At 33.7% G+C, this 24,975-nt stretch overlaps 1 protein-coding gene across 1 annotated transcript in view; it reads left to right on the top strand.

Annotated features, from left to right (window-relative positions):
• Positions 1 to 15,669, top strand: part of LOC124362278 (transcription factor 25) — a 56,119-nt gene extending 40,450 nt beyond the window's left edge. Inside the window, exons 7-10 of the mRNA XM_046816638.1 lie at positions 2,586 to 2,805; positions 6,287 to 6,477; positions 14,002 to 14,245; positions 15,168 to 15,669. Coding sequence (XP_046672594.1) covers positions 2,586 to 2,805; positions 6,287 to 6,477; positions 14,002 to 14,245; positions 15,168 to 15,494 — 982 coding nt within the window. The 3' untranslated portion in view covers positions 15,495 to 15,669. The remainder of the gene's footprint in view (positions 1 to 2,585; positions 2,806 to 6,286; positions 6,478 to 14,001; positions 14,246 to 15,167) is intronic.
• The last annotated feature ends 9,306 nt before the right edge of the window (positions 15,670 to 24,975 follow it).

The raw sequence follows: 24,975 nt of genomic DNA, 5'->3' as shown, positions 1-24,975 counted from the left end.
CTCATTCCGGCTTGTCAATGGCCTGCTTGAACGCGATTCACTTTCCATTAACGTTTGACCATTTTTTAATCGATTGTACCACTCCTTTATTCGAGTACTGCTCATGGTAGACTCCCCAAAGGCCTGTTGAATCTTGCTAATTGTTTTCACTTGCAAATTGCCAAGCTTTTGGAAAATTTAATGCAGTAAACCTGCTCAAGGTTTTCTGTCATTTTATAACTTAATAAAAACTGTCGAGCACAACAGAGAGGCTACACTATTAGGCTGACTGCTGTTGACTGAAGCTTTGTCATGATACAAAACAGTGCATACGCGCGCATGACAGTCCCCTCCACATCCCCACTAAACTTGGCCATCAGTGCTTCACTCGTTTAAGCGGGAGGACATAAGATCCGATACTTTGTGAACAACCCTCGTATGTATATATTTATACAGTAAAAAGAAAAATAATAAAATGGAAAGTTAATGTTAAAAGTCAGTGACAAGTTTTGCATGCAACCTTCAGTGTAGACTGTTACCCATTCTCGTACCATGTATAATACTAAAATCACATATATATTTCTAATGTACTTAATATTTTGTAACTTTTTACCATCTTATATTTTCAAAATTGCAAGAAAAAAAATATTTTCAAATCTTGGCGTCCCATCCATTTTGTTTTTAAAAATCTTCAAATTAGTTTTTTTTTTCTTTCGAGTGATTGGGTAAACTTTAAAAAGTATCGGACAAACACCATCCATCCCAGGAGATTTAAATGGCTTAAAGGATCTGATTGCCCATTTAATCCTTTCAGATGTAAAAATTCCTTTTGATCTTTACCTGGATTTACCAACCTCCCAACCTGGTTAGATCTCTCCCCTGTTACACAATAAAAATCCTCATTTCGAGTCAAGAGACCGGCCGAAAAGTGTGTCTCCAACAACAGTTCTAGAGTCTCCTTTTGTTCACCGTTATGCCACCATTGGCCCTTACTAAGGATCCTAAAGGATTAGAGTGATCAATTTTAGTTTTATTAATCTTGGCAGACTCTGGTAGGCTGTTAAAGTTTTTGCAAAAGTTTCTCGAGGTTCTTCTTTTATTTTTCCTTATTTCTTTCTTGTATTCATTTAGGGCATATTGGTAAGAGATCCAGTCATCTATCCTTTTTGCCCATTTGAGAAGTTTACAGGATTTGGGCCAGTGGTCCTAAAGTGAGGCTTCCTGTAAAACATGCCACCTTACTATATTAATGTTTTTAAGTCCTTTAGATAAGGTAATATCTAGAACTTCTTGTCATACTCTAGTTATAAAATTGGGACTAGACCTCCTATTTTCTAGAATAAGGTCGTTACAAAACAAAAATTGCAATTGCTCTTCACCTCTTGAGTTAATGTTGGTACTACCCCAGTAGGCGCAGTGCACATTGCAGTCACAGCCAAGGAAGAGGGCTACACCTCTTTCTCCGCAGTACTGCTGTAGCTTTTGTATTTCCACTGGTGGGCAGTGTGTTGAAGGGTTAGTTTATCCCCCTTCTTGTGAAGCTACTTTCACTGCCACTGCCACTATGTCTTTTGTAATTAGATTTTTAACTGGAAACCAGTTATATGTTTTGAGAGTAAGACACACGCTATTGGATTTTCATTTGATTGATTATATGTAAGATTACCAACCTTAGTTGTTAGGCCCGTGATGTAACCTTTGTTGATCCAAGGTTCATGGATAAGGGCAATATCCAGGCCTGTTGTGATAAACCTCCTTCCCAAGATGTCAGTTGTGCCATTAGCATGGTGGAGGTTTATCTGAAGGAGGTATATATTTACGCCTTTTTACCACCTCTACCAGGTGGTCCACCCCTGTCAATCTTTTTGGAATGTTTGGGGATGGTACCTCCCTTTCTTCCCCTGGTAAAAAACAATGGACCTTTCAAGGTGGGTCACGTCTTCCTGAAAAGGGGCCCCATTTCTAATCCCTATTTTTGTGGACTTTCATCCACTTTTTGAGAGCTGCTAGATTTCTCTGGTTTAGTTTGGATTTTTGTTGATTTATTTGTACTCATTGTGTTCCCACGAGTAGCGGAGATATAAAGGTCACCCCAAGCATTGGCCTGCTCTTCCTGGGGAAAGCTATATTTAAATTGGAGGTGTCCAGAGTTCACATATTAGAGATCAAGTCTCCCTTGACCATGCAGCCTTCGGCATATGCTGTTCCACCTTGGCTTGGAGAGACAGAGAAAACAAGTCAGTTGTAGAAAAGTATAGTAGAAGTTAGAATGAAGCCAGTCAGTTCAACTCAGTCTGATCAGAGTTGGTTGTGATTGGGCTTCGGGGACGCACTGACTTGGCTCACATGTTGGGGTATGAAGACTCCGCCACTTCGCACCCTTCAAAGTAGTTACATAAAATTTATTTTGTTTATACATGCAATTATTTTATCCCATAATATTATTTTCCTTACTAATATTGAAAAAATTATGTGTCATCATAATTGCTACAGTTTATTAGTTATTTGTATAATTAATAAAAAGAACTTCATTATTTGACATCCATAACAGTCTGCCATTTAATTATGAAATGATTGCCACTACAGTTACATACATCTTGTTGCAGGGCTCTGTTTATAGCAGTGTTTAAGCACTTGATGTTTGTGGGAGCTCGTGCATGCTGCCGCACAGCACTAGAGTTCTGTAAGCTTCTCCTCTCCTTGGAACCTGAGGGTGATCCTCTGGGTGTACTGCTCACCATTGATTTTTACGCTCTGCGTGCCCAGAAATATGAGTGGCTCATACGACTCGCCTCCGAGTGGGAACCGTCCAGAAACCTCTCACAGGTCACTGAAACACCTTATTTGTTGACTTACAGGAATAGGGATTTACTAGGACTTTAAGATAATGAAGTTTATGGAGAAGCGTTTATTATAAGCCATTTTATGATCCTTAGTATTATGAAATAATGTGGGAGATCTGGCTGCCACACAGCCCATGATGTCAGGGATTATAAGGGTGAAAAATAGAGCTCCTTAAAAATGTGAGTATTTAAGATCGCTTGTGCAACTATTGCTGGGACGCCTCTTTACTTAGCCAGATGTAATAATAACTATGATTTACATTTAAACAACAGTTAAGCATTGCATCTTGAATTAAAAAAAAAAATTACATAAGCTATAAAGCAAAGTCATATTTAGGAAGCAAACTAATCTAGATTGTAAACTTATACGGCCTGTATGACTATCATCTAAGTTTCTAAGTTCACACTACATTAAAAATATTGTTGAAACACTTTTCTTGAAATATTTATTAAAAGAAACCAATACCGTTTTGTCATGATTGGTTAAGCTTTAGCCAACCAAGTTATAACTCCGTCCCCTTCAACTCTTGTCCGAAATATCGGACATCGTTGTTTTGGCCAAAACCTCGGACGTCCGATATTTCAGACGTTTGCTGTTTAGGCCAAAACCTCGGACGTCCGAAATGTCGGACGTTTGGTAAATCCTTTATACTGGCTTTATAAATTATCCAAATGCGGTAAATTTGCGATATACACAAGCTGGATAGTTGTTGGATGTAAAAACGTAGTAAACCCCTATACTCTATGGCGGTGATTTTGCAGTTTTACATTGTGTTGTAGAGGTTTGTCAACTTCACCTTTTTTCGTCAGCTGATTTGATCCCAACTTCAACAGCTGATCTCTTCATTGTTTTGTTTAGTCTGATAAGTTATTTCAGTCAATAAGGTTATGTTGACGATCTGAGTGATATTTTTGTCAGTAACATATCAGATTCGGAATCATCTGACGATGCCAAAAGTGAAAGTGAGGGAGGTATTACGGTACTTTGAGATTATACCGACCACACCCAGACATGAATCGTTATTTGACATTTTGCTTCTACTGATTACTAGATTAGCGTAGAACAATATTTCGTCAATATAAAACAGGAATTGTCTTATCGCAAACACCTCCCCATCCTCAGACAGAGGTCAAAGTCGAGCGGTCTAGTAGATAACGTGATTGCAGAGTCTCTCCGCCCGTTCAGCTGGTGCTTCGCTTTGTTGTACTTCCGTGTTTTACCCCTACATTTCTCCAAACACAAAAATTCAACAAAAACAAACATTACCAAACAAAAACTAAACTCTTTATTGAAAAAGACACACAAAACTTGTTTTTATTCTTGATCACACTCCGCCACCCAAAATGCGAGTGTGCTGCCGAAGCCCGCGCTGATGTCAACGAAAGAAAAACATCCCTCGAGATAGTACCTATTAGTAAAATATCAAATTCTAGAGGGGCTGATCAGAAATATAAATTGAATTGTAATGGAAAGGCAATTATGTACCATGCAAAAAACTTAAATAATCATGTGATGCCGCGCGGGCTGCCGTAATCGGGATTCTCGAGAAAGATAAGATAACAGTGACAACAATACCGATCACAATACCTGGAAATGCTTGTTGATTGATAGATTGTTAGTTCTGTTACTCAACTACATTGTTTTATAACGTTCTAAGTTCATTGAAAAAGGTTTAAGCGTTGGGGGCATATAACGGAATCTGACCCCATTGATAATCGTTGTAATTTTGTAATTAGAGTTGTTTTTTTCGTTTTATCATGTTTGTTTCTATAAATTTATATTTTTGTGTTCTTCATACTGGTGTGGTCGGTATAATCCCAAAGTACCGGTATTACGGGCATAAAAAGGTATAAAAAATTAAATATTCAATCATTTGACAAATAACTCACTATTTGGGGAAATTGTCGGAAATTACAAAACTCCCTACAACATATTTGTTTATAGAGGTAAGTTTATGAAAATGTATGTGCATGTTTACAATTATGTAAGGAACCTAGAAATAATAATAGTTTATATAATGTCAATGTATTTTTTTTCATTTATAACTGAAGTTAACTTTTGTAAAAATTTATGCGAATTTTTTTTTTATAAGTGAAAAAAAGTATTAAAAATAAGGTAATTACAAATATATATTTTTTTACAATATAGAATTTTATGAGAAATAAAACAAAACCAAAATTATAACTCTATCTGCTACAATAAAGAAGTTACAACTTTTTAACAAAACCTTTACAAAATTGATAAAAAGGGCTCCGAGGTTTTCGCCAGTACTTACTTGTTCAATAGAGACCTGAGTTTTTGGTAGTGACCAAAAATTTTACTCTCGAGTGCAAAGGGTTAAGAGACATTTTTATTGGTCTTGTTTTAGATACACAGACTGTTCATGTCATGCTAGTTAGGTCGTCCACATTTCATCTTGTATTATTTAATTTAATTTTCCAAATTTCCATTAGATGTCTTCCTAATGTCTTTTCCAAGTAATTAGATGATAAAACCAATCGAATAATTTCATTTGCGACCTGGCCATTTAAATTTCTTCTGTTTCTGTTTCCACTTATCATATATTTGGAGAATTTGTTTTTGTTGTCTAACAGTTTGTTTACATTGCATATAATGATGGAACATTAAAACTTTCATCATTCTTAGTTTTATTAGGTTTTGAATAGCAATTGTTACTATAATTATAGGAATAGTGATGTAAATAGAGTATATGAGCTTTAAAAATCGTCATAATTGCTGTTGCAACTAAAAAATGGTTTCTATGCTAGCAAATTATTGTAGTATAACAAATGGACCTTGTTTAACCTGTAAATACTTTACTTGTTTATAGTAAAAGGTTTTTAAGTTAGTAGTAATTGTTTATTCATTGTAAACATACCATTACTCTAGAAAATTGTATTATTTATTTTTGTTTGAAACAAAAAACTAAAGTTCAAAGGAATGCGTTTTATATATTCTAGATTTAGGTTGATTCTTAGAAATATAATACATTTTTTGTCCTTAACAATAAACGTTATAAATTATCCAATAATTCACGGTTTATTAAAATTATGTGTACTATAAAAAAAACTTACTTTTAATTCTGGTTTTTTTATTAATTTTATTTTACTTTTTTAATAAACTAAAATTATTTTTATTTTAGCATTTATGTTTTTCTTTTAAATCGTTTTAATAGTACAGAAAAATTATTATTTTTTAAAAACCTTTCATACTTTAAAGTTTGACTACAATAAAATAGAAAAAAATTATTTAAGTAATTGTGAAAGAGTAAAACCAAACTTACATTTCACCATGTTTAATTGCTGCTACCTTGCGTGCAGAGGGCTGAATAACTAACGACTGGGTTAACATATGTTGACTGCAGATGGGTCCTTACATCGAGGCTGTAATATTTTAAGAATTGAACTGTGTTAACAATGTACTGACATGAGAGTAGTTTTTGTAAACAATGGAACTGTTACAGCTGCCCAACTTTGCATTCTCCATTGCTGTGGCACATTTCCAGCTCGGTCAGGACGTGGAGCTGGCTCACCACTTGCTACAGAATGCCCTCATAATGTTCCCAGGAGTATTGGTACCCTTATTAACCAAATGTGGAGTGCAGCCGGACTCGAGGGTCTCCTCTCACCTGTTCTTTACCACTGCCGATACCAGGTCAGTTCCCTTCAATATCAATAGAAACTTTTATTCTAATAAATTTTTTTTTAAGTGGCCATTTACTTGAATTATTAGTAGCCTTTTTAACCAGGAAAGAAGTGGGAAAATGTGCTTAAATTCGTGTGATCTTAGAAAATGTTTAGCTCCAAATTCAGAAATGAGGTAGAATACATTAAAGAATTACGTTTCATATTTCAGGTGGTTTTTTTGCATTTTATCTGATACATGACCCCTCAGAAACAAATACCACTATGTCTGAAAATATATATGTGTGTGTATATATATATATATATATATATATATATATATATATATATACATACATACACAAACACACAAACGTTTAAAAGTAAAAAATTTACTAACTTAAATAGGATCATTTTATTATATACATTTAAAAGATACACTCTTAGGCTATTTTTCAATGTAAATGTATGTATGTTCAAATTGAGAAATTTATCATAATGTGACAAGATTTTCAATTCCAGCTTTGTAGAAATCTACCACCTGAGATCTTAACCACTGATTAACGCCAGCGTGAAGTTCAGCGTCACTATTGACGTGCTGCGTTGCAAGCCAGGTCTTCATCACTGGAAAGAGGTAGTAGTCGCTGGTTGCCAGATCTGGGCTGTATGGCGGTTGATGAAACACTTCCTAATCAAAATCATCCAAGACTTGTTGTGTACAATTGGCTGTATGGGGACGTGCATTGTTGCGGAAAAACAAAATTTTTGAGCTCAATTTTCCCCTACGATTGTTTTGTATCACTCGCCGTTAACTTCTGCAATGTTTAACAGTACCTCTCTGCATTGATTGTTGATTCTCGTTCAAGGGAATCCTTAGCATCCCAAAATAAAGTTGCCATAATCTTTCTCACTGACAGAGTTTGGAGACATTTTCTTCGTTTTTTTGGAGAATGTGTGTGCTCCCATTCCATAGGCTGCATTTTTGTTTCACAATTGACATGGTTCACCCATGTTTCACCACTAACGATACAATTGAGAAGTTGCTTACCATGTTTGTTGTATTCATCAAGGAAAGTTTAACACTGCAGCAAGTCTTTGTTTTTTGTGATCTTTCGTAAGTATTTTTGGAACCCACCTGGTATAAAATTTGTGGTAACCAAGCTTCCCTACAATTTCATGAAGTAAATCTCGTAAAATTTGTAGGAAATGTTCCGATAGATCAGTCATTGTGAAACAGTGATTTTCACAAAATTTATCATTGATTTTCAACATCAAATCTTCAGTCACTAGGCTAGGCAGACCACTAGACTATCATCATGAACATTGGTGCGGCCATTTTAAAATCAATACACCACTGCCTTACTCTGCTTTCACTCATTACCCCATTTCCATAAACTTCACACAGTTGGCGATAGATTTCAATTGATTTATGGTTTTTTGCCAACAAAAATTTATCACTGAACGCACTTCACAAGTGGTGGGATTTTCAATTCCAGCCAAATTTAAGTTAATCACAGTGAGAAAAGTAGAAAAGATACACACCACTCACCACTACACCTCGATGCGTACTGAACACCAAAGTGTTTTGACACCAAGATAGCAGCTGTAGTCCCGTCCATTGTCGCACCATTCAAAAACGTCTGTTACTTTTTGGATAGCCTTTGTATTTATGTATGGACTAATGCAATACAATAGAACCTCAATAACAAGAATCTCAAGGAGATCTGTGAAACATTCTTGTTACAGAGGAACTGTTCTAGTTGAGGTTCATTCAGGCTCTGTAGACTTAATGTCGTGCTATAGAGACCATGCTGGTTTATCTAAAAATCACTTTATAGCTTTTACATTTTTTATTAATCCTCGCTAACAAGTTCTGTTTTTTAAAGTACTCTTACACAACAGTAGTATACAGTACATTATTGTTGTAACAACCTAGTAATTAAAAGTTTCATTGTTAAGTACTACAGTATTGACATTACAAATTAATACCATAATAATGATAGATAACAATGTTTTAAACACAAAAGTATTAAAATTACTCTTTTTATAACACCACTGTACTATAATTTTTTTAAACTACTGAGAGATAATTGTTACTCATTTCACAGCTTGTGTACATGTCATGTTATTGAAAATGTTGTTAGTTTTTTAGTTACTACGTCTTTTTTGATAGCACATGCCAAACCACTCAAAACTTTCCATAAGTTTGTATAAATATAATATATGATTGCTCTCAAGCATTTGTGATCAGACCTTCTTAAATTTATGCAATATCATTATGCGATAGGCCTTATCTCAAGGGATGATTTTCCTTCAACACTATCAGTACGGGGCAGCACCACATACCACACTGGTGGCCCCCATTCTTGTAAAACAACTTAAATTATACTGTGACTGAATATACAACCAATAAAGATTAAAGTATGATGGTTTCTTATATAACACTGCAAGTTTTGGTTATGGGCTAACAAAATAGACCCGAGTTACTTACATGGATGAGATCCTAGATCATTAATTCATTTTACAACACTTTTACGGATACATCCTTTTTTGTAAATGTTTACACTTTAAAAATGCACAGATTTAACAAAAGATGAACAACAGTGAGTAATTGGTGCTGTAGGCTACGATAATTCACGACACTTGTAGGTGTAGTGGATAAGGGGGTTTCATGTCTAGATCTATGCCAAGATGTTTCTCTCAAAACTTGCCACTGGTTATGGGGAATATGTATTGGAACAGATAATTTCATGCTATAAAGATTCTAATACTTGAAATTATTGTATAACCAAGGTTAAACTTGTATAAAAAAAGATTGTTGCTAAAAGATAAATGGTTACATATTGACCTACATTTAGAAAAAATCGAGCTATCGAGGTTTCATAAGAAATGAAAGTTGTACTATATAGGTACTTTTAATATTGTGTTATTGCAATATTAAGGAGATTAGAAACATGCACATGTTAACGAGAAGGGCGTGTTATTAAAGGTAGTGTTTACGAGAGTATTGTATAATGCAAGAACTGTGAACATGATTACTGCCAGAAAATTTAATAGATTCAGATTAAACTTGGTACATAATAGTATTTATACATAGCTTAGATCTCTACTGTTTCCCAATATATATTTTAAATAACAGACATTTTAGAAATATTAAGCAAATTAAACATCTTTTACCAACATCAGGCCTATATCAGCCAGCTATGCTTGACCCTCCTTTCATATTAGCGACCAGAATGATCAATTACGTTATTTGTCATTTCTCTGTGTTGTGCTATGCAGCTAACTTATTTGTCACTATTTCGATTCTCCATTATATGTAGCATAACTTGTAAATTGTACTAGGATTTATTAGTATTGTTTTTACACAATTAATATTCATTTTTTCATTATTATATATGAATATAACGGATTCAAGTCTTTATCTAAGTGAAATCAATCTGTCTTCGTAACAAATTTCATTTTAAAAACAACTATGTTATATACCTAACTGATGTTAAAAATAATTTTCTTAGTAATTAATTATTTGTAATTCAAGCAATCTATAAAACTCATTTGTTGAAATGAAATCAATTTGTATTTTAAGATAAATAATATATATATATATATATATATATATATATATATATATATATATATATATTTGTATGTATGTATTCAAGCCCATTTTATAAGATAACAATGTATAAAACATGATTTTAAACAAACATGCTGGAAGTATAAACAAACATTAACATTGTACAATTCTCGCACAGACAGGAGCAGAATTGACCATCATAATTAATTAATGGTAACAAGTAATTAATTAATACAGGAAAGGATTACGTTTTAATAGTAGTGATCATTCAAAATTTGTAAAGGAATGGTTGGATTTTACTAAGAAGGCAATCCTAGAGTAAAACAACAGAGAAATAGAATTGTATAAGTTTGTTTAAAACAAAGTTTTACATGTTTTAATATTTCATAGGATTTCAAAATAACTGTTATGCAAATTTTGGGAAGTGCAAATATTGCAAATACAAGTCAATAATTATGTAAGTATACACAAATGATTGTAGTTCTAATTAATTTGAACCAAACCAAGTCCACATTTTTAGAAAAGTCTTTAAAATATCCTTAAAACTTCTGTTTCTTACACGGATTTAAGATGAAATTTCTAAATTTTTGAAAGTATTACAAGTATATTAATGTTCTATACCGGTGTTTCCCAAACGGTGGGTCGCGGGCGGATTTAAGGTGGGTCGCGGCGTGACTGTCACTCTTACAGTAGCTAGTGAGTAGCGTAGTGACCGTGCACAATCTAGCAAGTGCGCTGCGGCTGTGCCGCCAGTCCGACCGTTTTTCTCCCACCAGGCTTCGCTCGCACGCTCTCTCACTCGCACAGTCTCGCTCCATTAGTCAGTCTGGCTCTGGTATTTGCCCGAGTAAGAACAGACGTCAGTGGCGTGATACTCGTTCTAGCTTTGTTTTTTTTTTTTTTAAGTAGTGACTGTTACATATATTTACGATGGAGAATTGGCTGAAAACTGGATTTTGTGTTAAGAGAAAACTGGAATCTACTGATGAAGGTGAGCTTAATCGTCCGTCTACTAGCAATGACGTTATAGTGCCTCAAGTATTTTCAAATGTTAAGAAAGGGAAAAAAATATTTCGAAAATATTGTCCTGAATACCTTCAATATGGATTTACGTTCATTTACGCATTGGGGTAAAGGTTCTTCTTACTACAGAAGAAGAACCTTTACCCCAATGCGTACTTTGTTTCGAAACCTTGGCTAACGAAAGTATGAAGCCTTCAAAACTTCAGAGGCACATTTCAACAAAACATCCAGAATGCTTGAATAAACCTTTGATGTTTTATCAAAGTAAGAAAAAGAACTTATTTCGACTCGGTCAAATATGGAGAATGTGTCATCTGGGCAAGGCAATAACAAAATTACTATGGCCTCTTACCAGCTGTCTTTGCTAATAGCATAAAATAGCACTCCGCTCACAGCAGGCAAGAACCTTATTTTGCCCGGAGCAAAAATAATTTCGTCACTTCTGCTTGATGAAAAATCAGGTCAACAGATAGGTCAAATACCCCTATCCAACACTACAGTGAAACGTAGAATTGAGGAATTGTCTGCTAACGTAAAGGAGATTTTAATATCTGCTGTGAAAGAAAGTGACTTTTATTCTTTACAATTAGACGAAAGTACAGATATTGCTGACAATGCTAATTTGTTATGTTTTGTAAGGTTTAATCTCAATGGATCAGTTGAAGAAGACATTTTATTTTGCCACTCACTAAAGACCAGTACAACTGGCGAAGACATTTTTAACTCCTTGGATAGTTTTATTCGCGAACATGGAATTAATTGGTCGAAATGTGTCGGGCTTACAACCGATGGAGCTCGTGCTATGTCGGGAAAATATACGGGCCTAGTAGGTAGTAAAGTCAAGGAAGTAGCTCCGTTGAATGGACCCACTGCATCATCCATAGGGAGGCTTTGGCGGTTAAGGGAATGAATCCAGACCTCAAAAGCACTCTTGATGACGCCGTAAAAATTGTGAACTTAATAAAAGCACAATCAAAAAACTCTCGGATGTTCGCTGTAATGTGTGATGAAATGGGAAGCGACCATAAGCAGTTACTTCTACATTGTGAAGTGCGTTGGTTGTCACGGGGAAAGGTGCTTTCCAGATTGTTCGAACTTCGAGACGAAGTTAGATTGTTTTTGGTTCAAATTGAACATGATGGCAAAGAAAAGGCCAAACATTTTCTTTGTGATTGCCTCAATGATGAGACTTGGCTGATAAAACTGTCATACCTAGCTGACATTTTTAGCTCTCTAAACATCCTTAATCTTACATTACAAGGAGAAGATGTACATCGATTCTTTGTTCAAGATAAAGTGGATGCTACTATTAAGAAAATTGATAGATGGCATCAAAAGGTACAAGCAAATAAATTTGATGCATTCCCATTGATGAACGAATTTGTGGATTTCCATGAGCTGACAGTCGATTCAGTAACCTCAGAAATTATAATTGAACACTTACAAGGCTTGTCATCCGAACTGAGGCGATACTTTCCACCAATAGCAGCTACTAAGTGGATACAAAATCCATTCGACGAGGATAATTTAAAGAACGTCAACTTAGCAGCATTTGAGGTATGTACACATTTTTACATGAACTTTTTGCTTAAATTTTATTTTTATTCAGAATTTTTAAATGCTGATTATAATTTTTTTTATTGTAATTAAGTATCACACTATATCAATTTTTTTCTGAATTTTCAAAGGTAGCTATTTTTGTTCTTGTGGGAAAAAATTAACTCTTTCAGAAATAGTTGACCTACAAGCTTCAGTTTTTAAGCGTTGCAAAATTACCTTCTATTAAAAAATATATTTTTTCTTCTTTCAGGAAGATGCTTTAATTGAGTTGTCCTGTGATTCCACCATGAAAACCATGTTCAAGAAGAAAGGTTTGACCTCATTTTGGCTGAATGCTAAGCAAAGCTATCCAGTTTTGTATAAAAAGGCAATGAGATTCCTAATGGTTTTTCGATAACATATCTTTGTGAGCGTGCCTTTTCAACCTTGGTTCACATCAAGAATAAGTATAGAAACAGACTGGTGGACGTTGAAAGTGATTTACACCTCAAAATATCTAATTTTAATCCTGACATTGAATTACTTGTTCAGTGAAAACAATGCCAGAAGTCGCACTAGTATTATAGAAAAATTATTTGTAATCTTGAATAATCAATAAACTCTTTCTATGTTTTCAATACTAAGCTGTGTACATATTTATTTACATTTTACATTTTTTTTCTATACACATATATAAATATAAATCATGTGTATTTTATATTAATGTTATATATATACATAATATACATATGTATATATAAAATCATGGGTGAGGGATGGGTCGCGAATGTGAAAAAACATTTGGAAGTGGGTCGCTAAACACAAAAGGTTGGGAACCACTGTTCTATACCATTAAGGAATTACCATACTATCTTGATTCAACCAAGAGCCTAATTTACATTGTATTTGTGGTGATTTTCAGTCTCTATGTAATTGTCTGACAATAATGTAACTATATTTTATGTGAATGACATTCAGGTTTAAGTGAATCAAGCTAAAAAAATAAGATCTAAAAAAATTATTGTTTGGTATTTTTAACCCTTTTGATATCCTCCCATTTTAACCTTCACCAAAAAAAATTATGGCTAAATCAATTTCTTTCTTAAAATAAAATTCTCCTATTGATTTCAAGAAAAATCATGTTTTGTCCTTATAAAGTTAAAATTAGCTCTCATTATTTATGCTTTAATCATTACTAATTATCACACATTCTTAATTGCACATGTTCCTTCTGAAATACTTCTCTTGGTTCTTAAAATGTCTTGAAACATACCTGAAATAATACATTTTTGTTGGTATGATTATAGCCTCCTTGAATAAACTAATTGTTAAACGAGGACAAATATTTTGTTTATGCTTATAAAATTTGTTTATAAAAGTGATTCATTGTCAGAAGTATTTTGTGTGCATGTGCAGCCAGAGCCCATCATTGGCTGTGCTGGTGCAGTTGTATGTGGCCCGCTGCTATCACATCTGGAAGGAATCGGAACTGCTTCCCTGGCTTGAACGCAATGTTCACACGGTCCTGGATCGAGTAGACAAGAAAGATCCCTATGTCTCTGACTGTGAGGCGAAACGCTCCAAGCGTTATCCCAAACTGCCTCCAAATCTTCACAGGCATATCATTCTCTCTGATATCAAGGATGTTACCTGTAGTGAGGTAGGATTTTGTTTGATTACTGTTGGAGAATTTGATTATTATACTAGTGATCTTGGACAGAGAATAAATTTCTAATATTGTCAATCTCACAAAAGTAAAGGTCGCACTCTCAGTAACTTTCTAAGTGGAAATACTCGCTCGTGAGTAATCAGCTGCTGGGCACATGTTTAGTTTCTTTGTAAACTAATAATCCACTACTATTTACTCAGTTGTACAATGTTATCTTCTTTCTAAATGTGACTTCAGCAAGTATTTCTTTATTTCTTTTTTGTTTTGTTTTATTTGTTAAGTATTTTATTTTATAACACAACCATGGTGAAGTGTTACCTTGTTATAACTTGTTTTAGTATTTTATAATTTTTTAATTAGTATAACGTTACTTTTGTGTTTATAATAAACTTTGTGTAATTATAATTAATTCATAAAATTTTTATTGGAAAAACACAATTTATCATGTTTCAAGACAATTTTTATGTACCTTTTTCAATTTTTATTTTCACTATCTTGTATTTGTATTTTATACTTTTTAACTACAAATTGTAACATAATTACATAGTAAAAAACTGAATGTTTGTTTATTTAAATTACTGTGCATACATATATGCAATCAATAAAAGTAATAACAATTATTTCAAATACCTTACCTTTTTATTAATTTAGACAATGAAAAAACTGGAAAAAATTAACTTTAATAAATTTAAATATTAGTAATATTTATTGAGTATACAGAAAGTGATTTATTTACACGTACAGTGAGTTAAATATATTGTGTCAGTTACAAAAGTACATTCCTTCCATTGTCCATAGATCATAATCAGAAAAATCAATGGCATTGCAATAAGTGTTGGGCAGGGTTATTTGTTTTTGTGAAAGAGAAATCAGAAAAATGTTATATTTCTCAAGGATTTTAATTTTGTTGTAGATGTCTGAGAGTCCAATTCTCAGCTTTGATCCACTGCCACCTGTCGATTCAATCAACTTGTACAGTAGGCCAACCAGGTATCAGAACCCCAGTGCATTTTACATGTTTTTCCGCTCATTAATGCCAAACTTCAACCCAAACCAGACTGGAGGAGCCTTGGAAGAGCCTGGGGAAATGGGGGAGGAAGGGGATGGTGAGGGTGCAGCGGTGGATTTGCGGCGAAGTGTCACATCGTTACTCGATGCCATGCGTGATCTTTTGTCGAACATCCACATGCCAGATGTACCAGCAGAGGGGGACATTGACTCTGATGAAGAACACCCTTAAACAACCCAGATAAACTATCATTAAGAATCTGTTGTATTGGAATTTGTTGTCAGCTTGGAGCTTTTTTATATTGTAATCAGTTATGTATATTTCATAACATACCCTTACGGTGTTGTAATTGTAAAATACTGTAAGATTAAATAAACTTCAAATTATTGTTGGTTGGTCACAATTACATGTTTGTATTACCTTATTTCCAAACTACACAATGCTTAGCACAGTAACATTAGGTTTTTCGTGATAAAGTTTACAGCAAAACTTTATACTATTTAGCAATTCCACAACAAAAAGTTAATATAGAAGCACTAAGTGGGCTAAAACACTCAAATGTCTGAGAGAGTACTGAGAATGGCCTAAGAATTAGGTTGGGAGTATAAGCAAAACAAGAGATTTACAAGTACAGCTAGTATAGGCTGAAAAAGGGCAAAAATGGCACTTAGCAAAGTTGCTTGTTACACGACACTTACGAGTGAAGAGAGTCATTATATGTATAGTAATAAAAACGCTATTAACAAGATATTGTTCAATATTCTTAAACTATGTATGGCTAGTTATTTTAAGAGTAAGGCTTGTTAATTAATTAAATCCAATTAATTAATCAGTTAAATCATCAATGAGAGTAATTGTTCAATATTGAAACCAAATAAGTGTTAAAACTTTATAATGCAGCTGGCTGTGCTTTCAGTTTCATTATTGGAGCTGATAGGGATTGATTTTGCCTGGATAACTAAGGTCTCTATATATTCAGTTGTATACCATTTGTACTGAAGGTCGGAATTTTAATAATGGTTCTAAACATAAACAGCAAATTGTCAGGTTTTATTGCTTTTGTTAAATAAGACACCCATCTCCTGATCCCCTGGCTGGTGTGGCTTGCCAGTGTTGTATCAACAGGCCAATAAACGTGAAGTACACTTTTATGTGACGGGCTAACGGAAAGAAGAGGCTAAGTCCAATTTTGATTTTGTTGACTTTTATGTTGGTACTCCTGTTGCATCATATGTAGCATGAGCTAGTTTGGGAAATGACAATCTCAGTACTGAGAAAAAACCAATTAATAAAAATACCAAAGGGAAAGAACAAGCACAGTCCATCCAGTATTTGGAAACAACAGGCTCAGTCCATAGTGCTTGTGTCTACCACCTAACTTGTTTACACTTAAATACTGAATTGATGTGAAATAATGTAGATGAGGTGGTTATCTATGCTTAGTGAGTTTAGTCTTTAACTAACATTAATAACGTTACATGCTATTTGTTTAATAACTATTGAAGGTGACGTTCCCTCTGATAGTTCTCCAATGAAGCTTGAAACTTTGAAGAAATGGAAAAGGCATGGTAGGATGCTAGAGGTAAGAAAGAAAATTACCCACATACTATAGGTGAAGATTGCCAATCTACATTGAAGTGCTTTGAGAAAGTTCCAAAAACGATTAGAAATAATTTACTAAACTCTGTTGACATACAAGATAGCTACTTTAGTTCATACTGAGCAACATTTTGACTTAATAACAGCAAGTTTTCCAGTGAGAGGACAAAGTTACCTTGAGACTGACAAAACCTTAAGGTTGATCAACCAAACTGAGCTTCCACATGACTGGATCGAGGTATTTGAAATAGCCCAAACAAAACCGTCACTCTATTGTGCATGAAACCATGATTGATACATTTCGTCAATGGACAGCACACTTAGCACCGTTTTACAAGAAAAAGGACGTCCCTTTGCTACCCACACCGTCAGAGAAATTGTATTTGAAAGAAATCTAAAGAGGATGTCAAGTTCAGAACAAATTTTAATGGTGCTTTTGAAATTGCATCTATTACCACAATGGATCTGCCACCACCTGGAAATAATGAGAGAGAATTCAAACTACTAGACTCTTCATATGAAGGTAAGCAATATTATATTTGAGTCTAATTTGCTCCAGACACATTTTTAACTACTATATGAGGTTGTATAACTTAGTGTATTATACTTCCAATACATTTTAATGTCTATTAACGTAACACTTATTTAGCACCTGGTGATGTAATCTAGCCTAACGGAACCTCTTTATTCTAGGTCTCACCTAAGTTATAGTTTAGGTTATTGACATAAAACGCGTGTTTTTTTTTTGTGCTAGATCTTGTACTGATTCTACCAAGATTTGCAAGCTTTGAAAAATTTCTGTGGCCCGGAAACTCAAGAATACTACGGAAATTTGCCTCATGAATAAACTGGATATCAAACCAAGATGGACCAAGTAGAGATGGTGCATTGATCTTGTATCTTTCGTTAATTTGAATATAAATTTCTATTTCTATGTGGCTTTTATTTAACCTGGTTCGGTAAAAAAATCTGGGTAAGTCCATGGACTGAACTTGTTTTTTTTTTCATTCTGTTTTGTGTACTTATGATTTTAAGTACGAGTTTTGGGAATAAATTTAAAGTAAATTAAAGAAAAATTTAAAGCATTGTGAAACAACATTTACTATGCAGAATTATTATATTCTCATAGTTATTACTCATTGTTAAGGATTTATTAAAGATTTAAACATTAAAAACACTCCTGTAATTTTTCTCAAAGGACTTAGCTCTTAACTGCGTATGTATCGCAGTATGCAGGTACTTTAATACTGACAATATCAAAGACTAGCAATGAAGGTTCGCCGACTCTTGAAAGAATCAAATGTATTACAACCTCAGCTACTTTGTTTGACTACTTGGTAAGTTTAGCTTGTGAACAAGAACCATCCAGAATTTGTACTGCAGATTTACGAAAGTCTTATCAGAAGTAAGTTAGATTATGGTTGCTTTCTTTATGGACATATTGCCAAAGTTGAATTGAATAAACTAGACAATGTTCAAAATCAAGCATTAAGAATTGCACTTGGAGCATTCAGATCTACCCCCATTATAGTTTTGTATGCAGAAGCAGCAATAATACCTTTAAGTCTAAGAAGAAATAAGTTAACTGAAAGATTAATCTACAAGATTATTACTCAATGTAAACATCCTGCTTATTTCGGTTTGATGTACTTAACTCGACATAGATGGATATGTAGTATTGGGAAAAGAAGAAGATATCTTTATTTTTACAATCATTTAAAAACATTTCTCAGTTGAACCCTAATTTCTGTATTAATGCAGAACCTAAAAATAAATGGGATTAGAACCTCTTTTTATGATTGGCAGTAATGAAAATCTTAGCACCAGTATAAATATAATAGATAACAATGAGTGACAATTAATAAGCATCTTCAAAATGAAAAGTTATTTTGCAGGCAATAAGACAGAAACTTAACACAACATACAAAGACTATTTGTGTGTTTTCACAGATGGCTCAAAAACAAAAAATGGCACGGGGTCTGCCTTTTATATTCCGCTGCTCAATATATCAGGTCAATACACTTTAAACCCGTAATCGTCTAGTTATGCAGCCGAGCTAATAGCAATTTTAAAATGTATTGAATATATAAATAATTTAGACTTTAATGATTTTGTTATATTAACAGACTCGCAGGCAGCAGTAAGCGCTATATAAAACAGCTTCAAAGGTTTATCGAAACAAAATCTAATCTTCTCAATAATATTCATAATATTAGAATCGAAGAAAAATATTGTCCTGCAGTGGATTCCAAGTCATATAGGTATTTCAGGTAATGGAAAAGCTGACAAATTAGCAAAAGAGGCAATCAAAGATGGCACTAAAATAGAACAATTACATATATCCATAGATGATTTCAAAGCGTACCAAAAACAATTATACTTCTCAAACAGTAACGATCTGTTTATAGGAGTAGATAAAGCCCGATGGTATAAAGAGGTTGTTGAAACGATACCAAAATATACATGGTTCAAAAATGTTGGAATGAAAAGATGGGAAATAATCAACATTCTAAGATTAAGATTTGGTCACGCCAATATAAATAAAAACCGATATACTATTGGGCAGTATTTCACTCCACTATGTCTGAGATGTACTTTAGGTCATAGTGAAACTTTGGAACATATCTTTTTTACGTGCCCTGCATATGACCATGCTAGAAGCCAAGGTATAAAATTAATAAGGAATAAGTATGGGATGAATGTTCAAAACTTAACTAAAATTCTCCAGTCAAATAATTTAGAGGTTTTTAGAGAATTACTTCAATTTTTGAGCCAATTAAGAAATTTATTTAAAACAAAGTAACTCTCTGCATATTGGTAACTTAATTGTAACTTGGATAAGGTGCTTCAACCTAGGAAGCCTGTTGGACCATTAACGAGAAGATAACCTAGATCCTTACAAGACTCCTAGGTCAAGAAATAAATAGTACATTGAAGCGGCATGGGATTTTCCGAAGCCTACTAACCTAGAGCTAACAATTAGAGAAGAAAAAAAAGTTAGCTGAAATCAAGAGAACCGTCATCACCGATATACAAGGTCACTCTGAAAGTTTTGAGATACGGGAAGATAATGCACACTGCGATAACCTTATAATTCTTATATGATTGCCCTCATGCCCATAAGTACCTGACAGCAATTTTTTGGCTGAAAATGCATCAAAACTATAGAGCACCTCCCTTATTCATCTGTTTTCGCTATGTGCGATTTCTGGTTATTTTTCAATGCGAAAAAACATTTGTGAGGTAATTGCTTTTTTAGGAAGTCAAAATTGGAGGGGTTGGAACCATAGTAGTGTAAGTCAATTTTTTTTGTGGTTTGGAGTTAGAGTCAGATTCCTGTTAAGAAACTGCTAAAATACTTAGTGCAATAGTGGTTTATGTCATAGTTGCAATATTTAAAAGTAGAGAGCAGCACATTTTTTTAGCTCTAAACAATATAATGAAAATGTTCAGAAACATAGTAGTGTAAGTCTGACTTGTGCCACTATGCATCTAAACAGATGATACATTTCTTGTTGTCTAATGTAATGGTTGTGTTGTCTTACTTTTGATTATGACTGTAATATCTGAAGAAGACATTGAGTACATACTGAATAGTGGCAACAGTGATTCAGATTCTGATTATATTCCACCAGAAGAGGAAATTAACAATGCAGGTAAGTACACAACAACACTTTAATACACAATGTTTACTGAATTGCAAACTTGAAGGTTATGTTAGATAATGTAAATACTATTACTTTAAAAAGGGTTAAGCTTATTTCACATATTTACTAGTCAACTACATTATATCTAACTAGTTAACATGCTACTTAGCTCCAGGAGATGTATCAACACAAGAGTTTGTCACAAAAACCTCTAATAAGGTAGTCAGTATTTGAAGGCTTTAGCCTATAACCAGGTTCATTTTTGTTTATGTGTTAGCCTAACACTTGCATCTACTACTGATGTCCACCTGAACGTTTTCAATATTTGCATTTCAAAGCAGCAATCAAACTCAAATTAACTCAAAACTTAATGTAAGCCTACTTAATCATCATACGATTAGCCTATCTATTTTTCAATCTACATACAATGTTTTCAGGAATACAACACATACATAATTTTATTGTATGGGTGCTAAGAATTACCTTGTTGCAGGGAGCAGTTCGAATGGGGAAGAGAAGATTGAAAATATTGGTGAAGAGGAACCAGTACTAGAATACGGACCACATCAGCGTCCAAAAACAAGAAAAAGGAAACGGAACGAATCACACAGAGCTCTTGCCAAAGGAAACAGTAACTCAGGGAAGTGTTACATTAATGTAAAAGGGAATATTGTTCAAGGTAAGATGTTTAGACATACTGATTGCAAATGTAAAAAAGAGTGCACAAAGTTGATGACAGAAGAAGAGCGAAAGAATATATTTGATATTTTCTATGAAACTGCAGACTTTGGGAAGCAAAATGCATACATTTGTGGCTTAGTTCGTCAAGTTGCTGTCAAGAGTAGGCATCCTAGGGACGGGTCAAGAGAAGGAAAAGGAACTACCAATTTGTATCATTTGCAGAAAAAAGATCTCACTGTTAAAGTGTGTAAGAAGTTCTTTTTAGATACTTTTCAAATTAGTGACGGAAGACTTGCTAGAGCACTCAAAAAAGTGAAATTAGGTCTCTCTCCAGATGAAGATTTGAGAGGCAAACATGAACCTAGTACAAAAATGTCCAATGCCCAAAAACAGTTAATCATGGATCACATAAATCTTTTCCCAAAATTTCAAAGTCATACAAGACGAGACAACCCTAACAGATATTATCTAAATCCAGAACTCAATGTCAGTAAGATGTATGCAGCTTACGTGAAATGGTGTACAACAAACCAAACTAAGCCTGAAAAAGAGCATTATTACAGATTAGTATTTAATACGGAGTTTAATTTGCACTTTCATGCCACAAGAAAAGATACTTGCAGAATTTGTGATGGGTTTAAACAGAGAATCTCAATAGAAACAGTCGAAGATGAGAAAATTAGATTACAAAATGAACACTCGAAACACTTACAAGATGCAGAAATTGCACGTCAAAGTCTCAGAGATGACAGAGAAAAATTAAAAAACAATGTTGAGATCTTAACAGCTACTTTTGATTTACAAAAAGCCCTCCCATTTCCCATACTTGCTGTATCTGAGGCATACTATAGAAGAAATATGTATTGTTTCAACTTGGGAATAAATGAAGTAGCCTCTAACCAAGCATACATTTATGTGTGGGATGATACAGTCGCTTCCCGAGGTTCCCAAGAGATAGCTTCTTGCCTTGATAAGCACATTAGACTTAACCAAAGAAAACATGTTACGCTGTACAGTGACAACTGCACAGGACAAAATAATAGTATAACAGTTGCCTTAACATTGTTGAAAATTACAGAGGAGACCCAAGTTGACATAATAGATTAAAAGTTCATGGTGTTAGGCCATTCTTACCTACCGAATGATACTGACTTTGGCACCAAAGAGATAGCAACACAAAAAACCATATACGTTGCAGAAGATTGGTAATTGGCAATACAGACAGCAAGAAAAAAAAAACAAGTTTATGCTTGTTAAAATGCAAGACGAAAAAAAATATCGAGGGTGACAATGTAAATTGGATGAAGATGTACCGTTATTATAGTACATATATTATATTACTTTGGAGCTATTACTTTATATATCAAAACAACTTTTCGGAAATACTTGATATATTCCGAATTAAAGTTCACCCAAAAATTTAACAAAGTGTACAAACTTTAGATTTGATTTTCTTCAAAAACTTCTCACAATCGGTCAAATATAATTAAGAGTCTGTTCAAAAAAATGAATTAAAATGAAAATGAAACTCTAAAAATGTATACTTCTCCAAAATGGTTTAAATTAACAAAATAAACTAAAAAGTTCTCTTCTCAAAATATTCAAAATCAAAATAACACAAAACTTGATATTAACTTTACGATCAAAGTCTAATTGACAATACTTCAGAAATTGAATTAATTCACAGACTCTGTAATATGGGAAACTTTAGAAATTTAATCACAACAGTATAAAAAAAAAATATTAACTAAACGCTGGTACGGGACTTACTACTTTGAAGACTATGGAGGCTGATAGGAAACTAATACGCACTAAAGAAAATTAATAACTTGATTTAAATTACACCCGATAAAAAAAATTACTCTATATCCCAAACTAGAGGATTAGAGGAAGAACTACTGCTTCTCAACTGGACGTCTGCACCCTGTCGTCGACACTCGAACACTGCTCCCCCCTCTCAAGACAACCGACTCGGGAACGTATCACCGTAGACATCTCGATCAGCTGATATACTTGTCTCGAACCAACAAACAATGTCCACGCACAGTGTCTAGTTAACAAAGGAGCCTACTTCCTACCGCGATTCAGCATAATAATTACAACTACGGTACAAAGATGCAGTGGTTACAGTTATAGGAAAATCCAACCAATGACAATATTTTACAAATATTCTCTAATGGAAGATGAGCCCTTTTATGAATTAAATTTGAAAAGTTAAAAAGCTGGACGCCCAGCTCACTTGAAAAGTGTTGTGCAAAATAAGTTGTACAATGGTCCTCGAATAATAAATCATTTGAAGAAAGGGACAAGCTGTACCTGTTGAGGTACATCCCACCTATCCATCACCTCTTTTTTAGAAACATCAAGCCCTCACAAGAGGTGGAAGACATTGGACCATTGCCTAATCCTAATAATGAGGAAGACGACCATCAAGATGAAGCGGATAGTGTATAAAGATTCTGAAACCATGTTGATAGTGTACTATATTACGCAACTAAAAAAAACCATTAAAATGACTTCAGACAGTTATCCATACCAATTTGTATTTGTATTTAACTATTTTTCTAAAAATGTAAATAAAATATACTATATTTACATCAGATTTGTTTTTGTCAAACAACTAAACTACAAAAATATAAAAAGTCATATTGGCGTGTCATATTTTAAATATACATCCGTATTTTTGACCATAGCGAAAGTAAATAAGAAGGTGTGACGAATACAAAAAATTAATTTAGTAATAATTGTATGAGTTTCATACTACAAAATTTTAAAAAAATATCCACAGAATTTTACACTGCAGTAAACGCAAACTTCTTCATCGTGAAAAGTTTCAATTTTTGACTTAAACCACTATGGTCCCAACCCCTCCAATTAATGATAAAATTCATTAATATTGTGACTCCAATTCAAAATTTGAATGTCTGGGTGCTTTCAACGATTGTAAAATCCGACTTCAAAAGTGCATTGATGCTATAAGGAATTACTTTGATCACGCATAGTAAGAACCTTTAGTAAGTTGGGTACAAAAACTCTTCATATATCTCAACTTTTAGAGTAACCCTTGTACCCAAATATTTTGGGCAATATATTAATAAAAATCACAGACCAAAGGCTGATCTGTACTGTAATTTAGCTGAAGTAAAAAGTAAAGGGCAAATAATTATTAAAAGAGATTTTTTCAAGTGAAATGCAGATAGTGCTGGTGCTACTATTATTTATTGTGATAGTGCATTGATGGTGGATAATTTTAGTAGTATTGAGCATTTTATCATAATGAATATTAATCAAGAAAGTGTTTGATGAACAGACCCCACTATTGGAGTAAATAGAATGAAAGTATTCCCGAAAATAATGTTATGATTCAAGAAAATAGAGAAAAAATCAAAAGCGCAATAAATAATGGAAAACAAGGTGCTACAAGGGGTTGGGATGAGTACAAAAAAGCACCTAATAAATTTAATAATTCAGTGTAAAAGGCAAAGACATTTTGTGAATAGGTTGTCATCTTTAAATAACACCAAAGAATTTCGCACAAATCTCCAGAAATGTATATTGTTGGAAAATTCACTAATAATAATTTTCCACAACAATACAACAACTTTCCTGTTTCACTTACAGCAACTCACTGTTTAACGTTTTAAGTGTTAACAGATTGTAGCATTGGATGCAATATCTTCTCATAGAATTGAGACTGATACATACTCCAAAGGTTTGTGGTTTTCCACTAGTTTAAGTGATGTGAAACTGTTGAAACATAAAAAACAAATCATTATTCTCTATG

The sequence above is a fragment of the Homalodisca vitripennis genome, chromosome 1 (assembly GCF_021130785.1).
Source record: "Homalodisca vitripennis isolate AUS2020 chromosome 1, UT_GWSS_2.1, whole genome shotgun sequence".
Lineage (NCBI taxonomy): Eukaryota > Metazoa > Arthropoda > Insecta > Hemiptera > Cicadellidae > Homalodisca > Homalodisca vitripennis.
The sequence above is the reverse complement of the archived record's forward strand: the minus strand, read 5'-3'. Positions and strand labels throughout refer to the sequence as shown.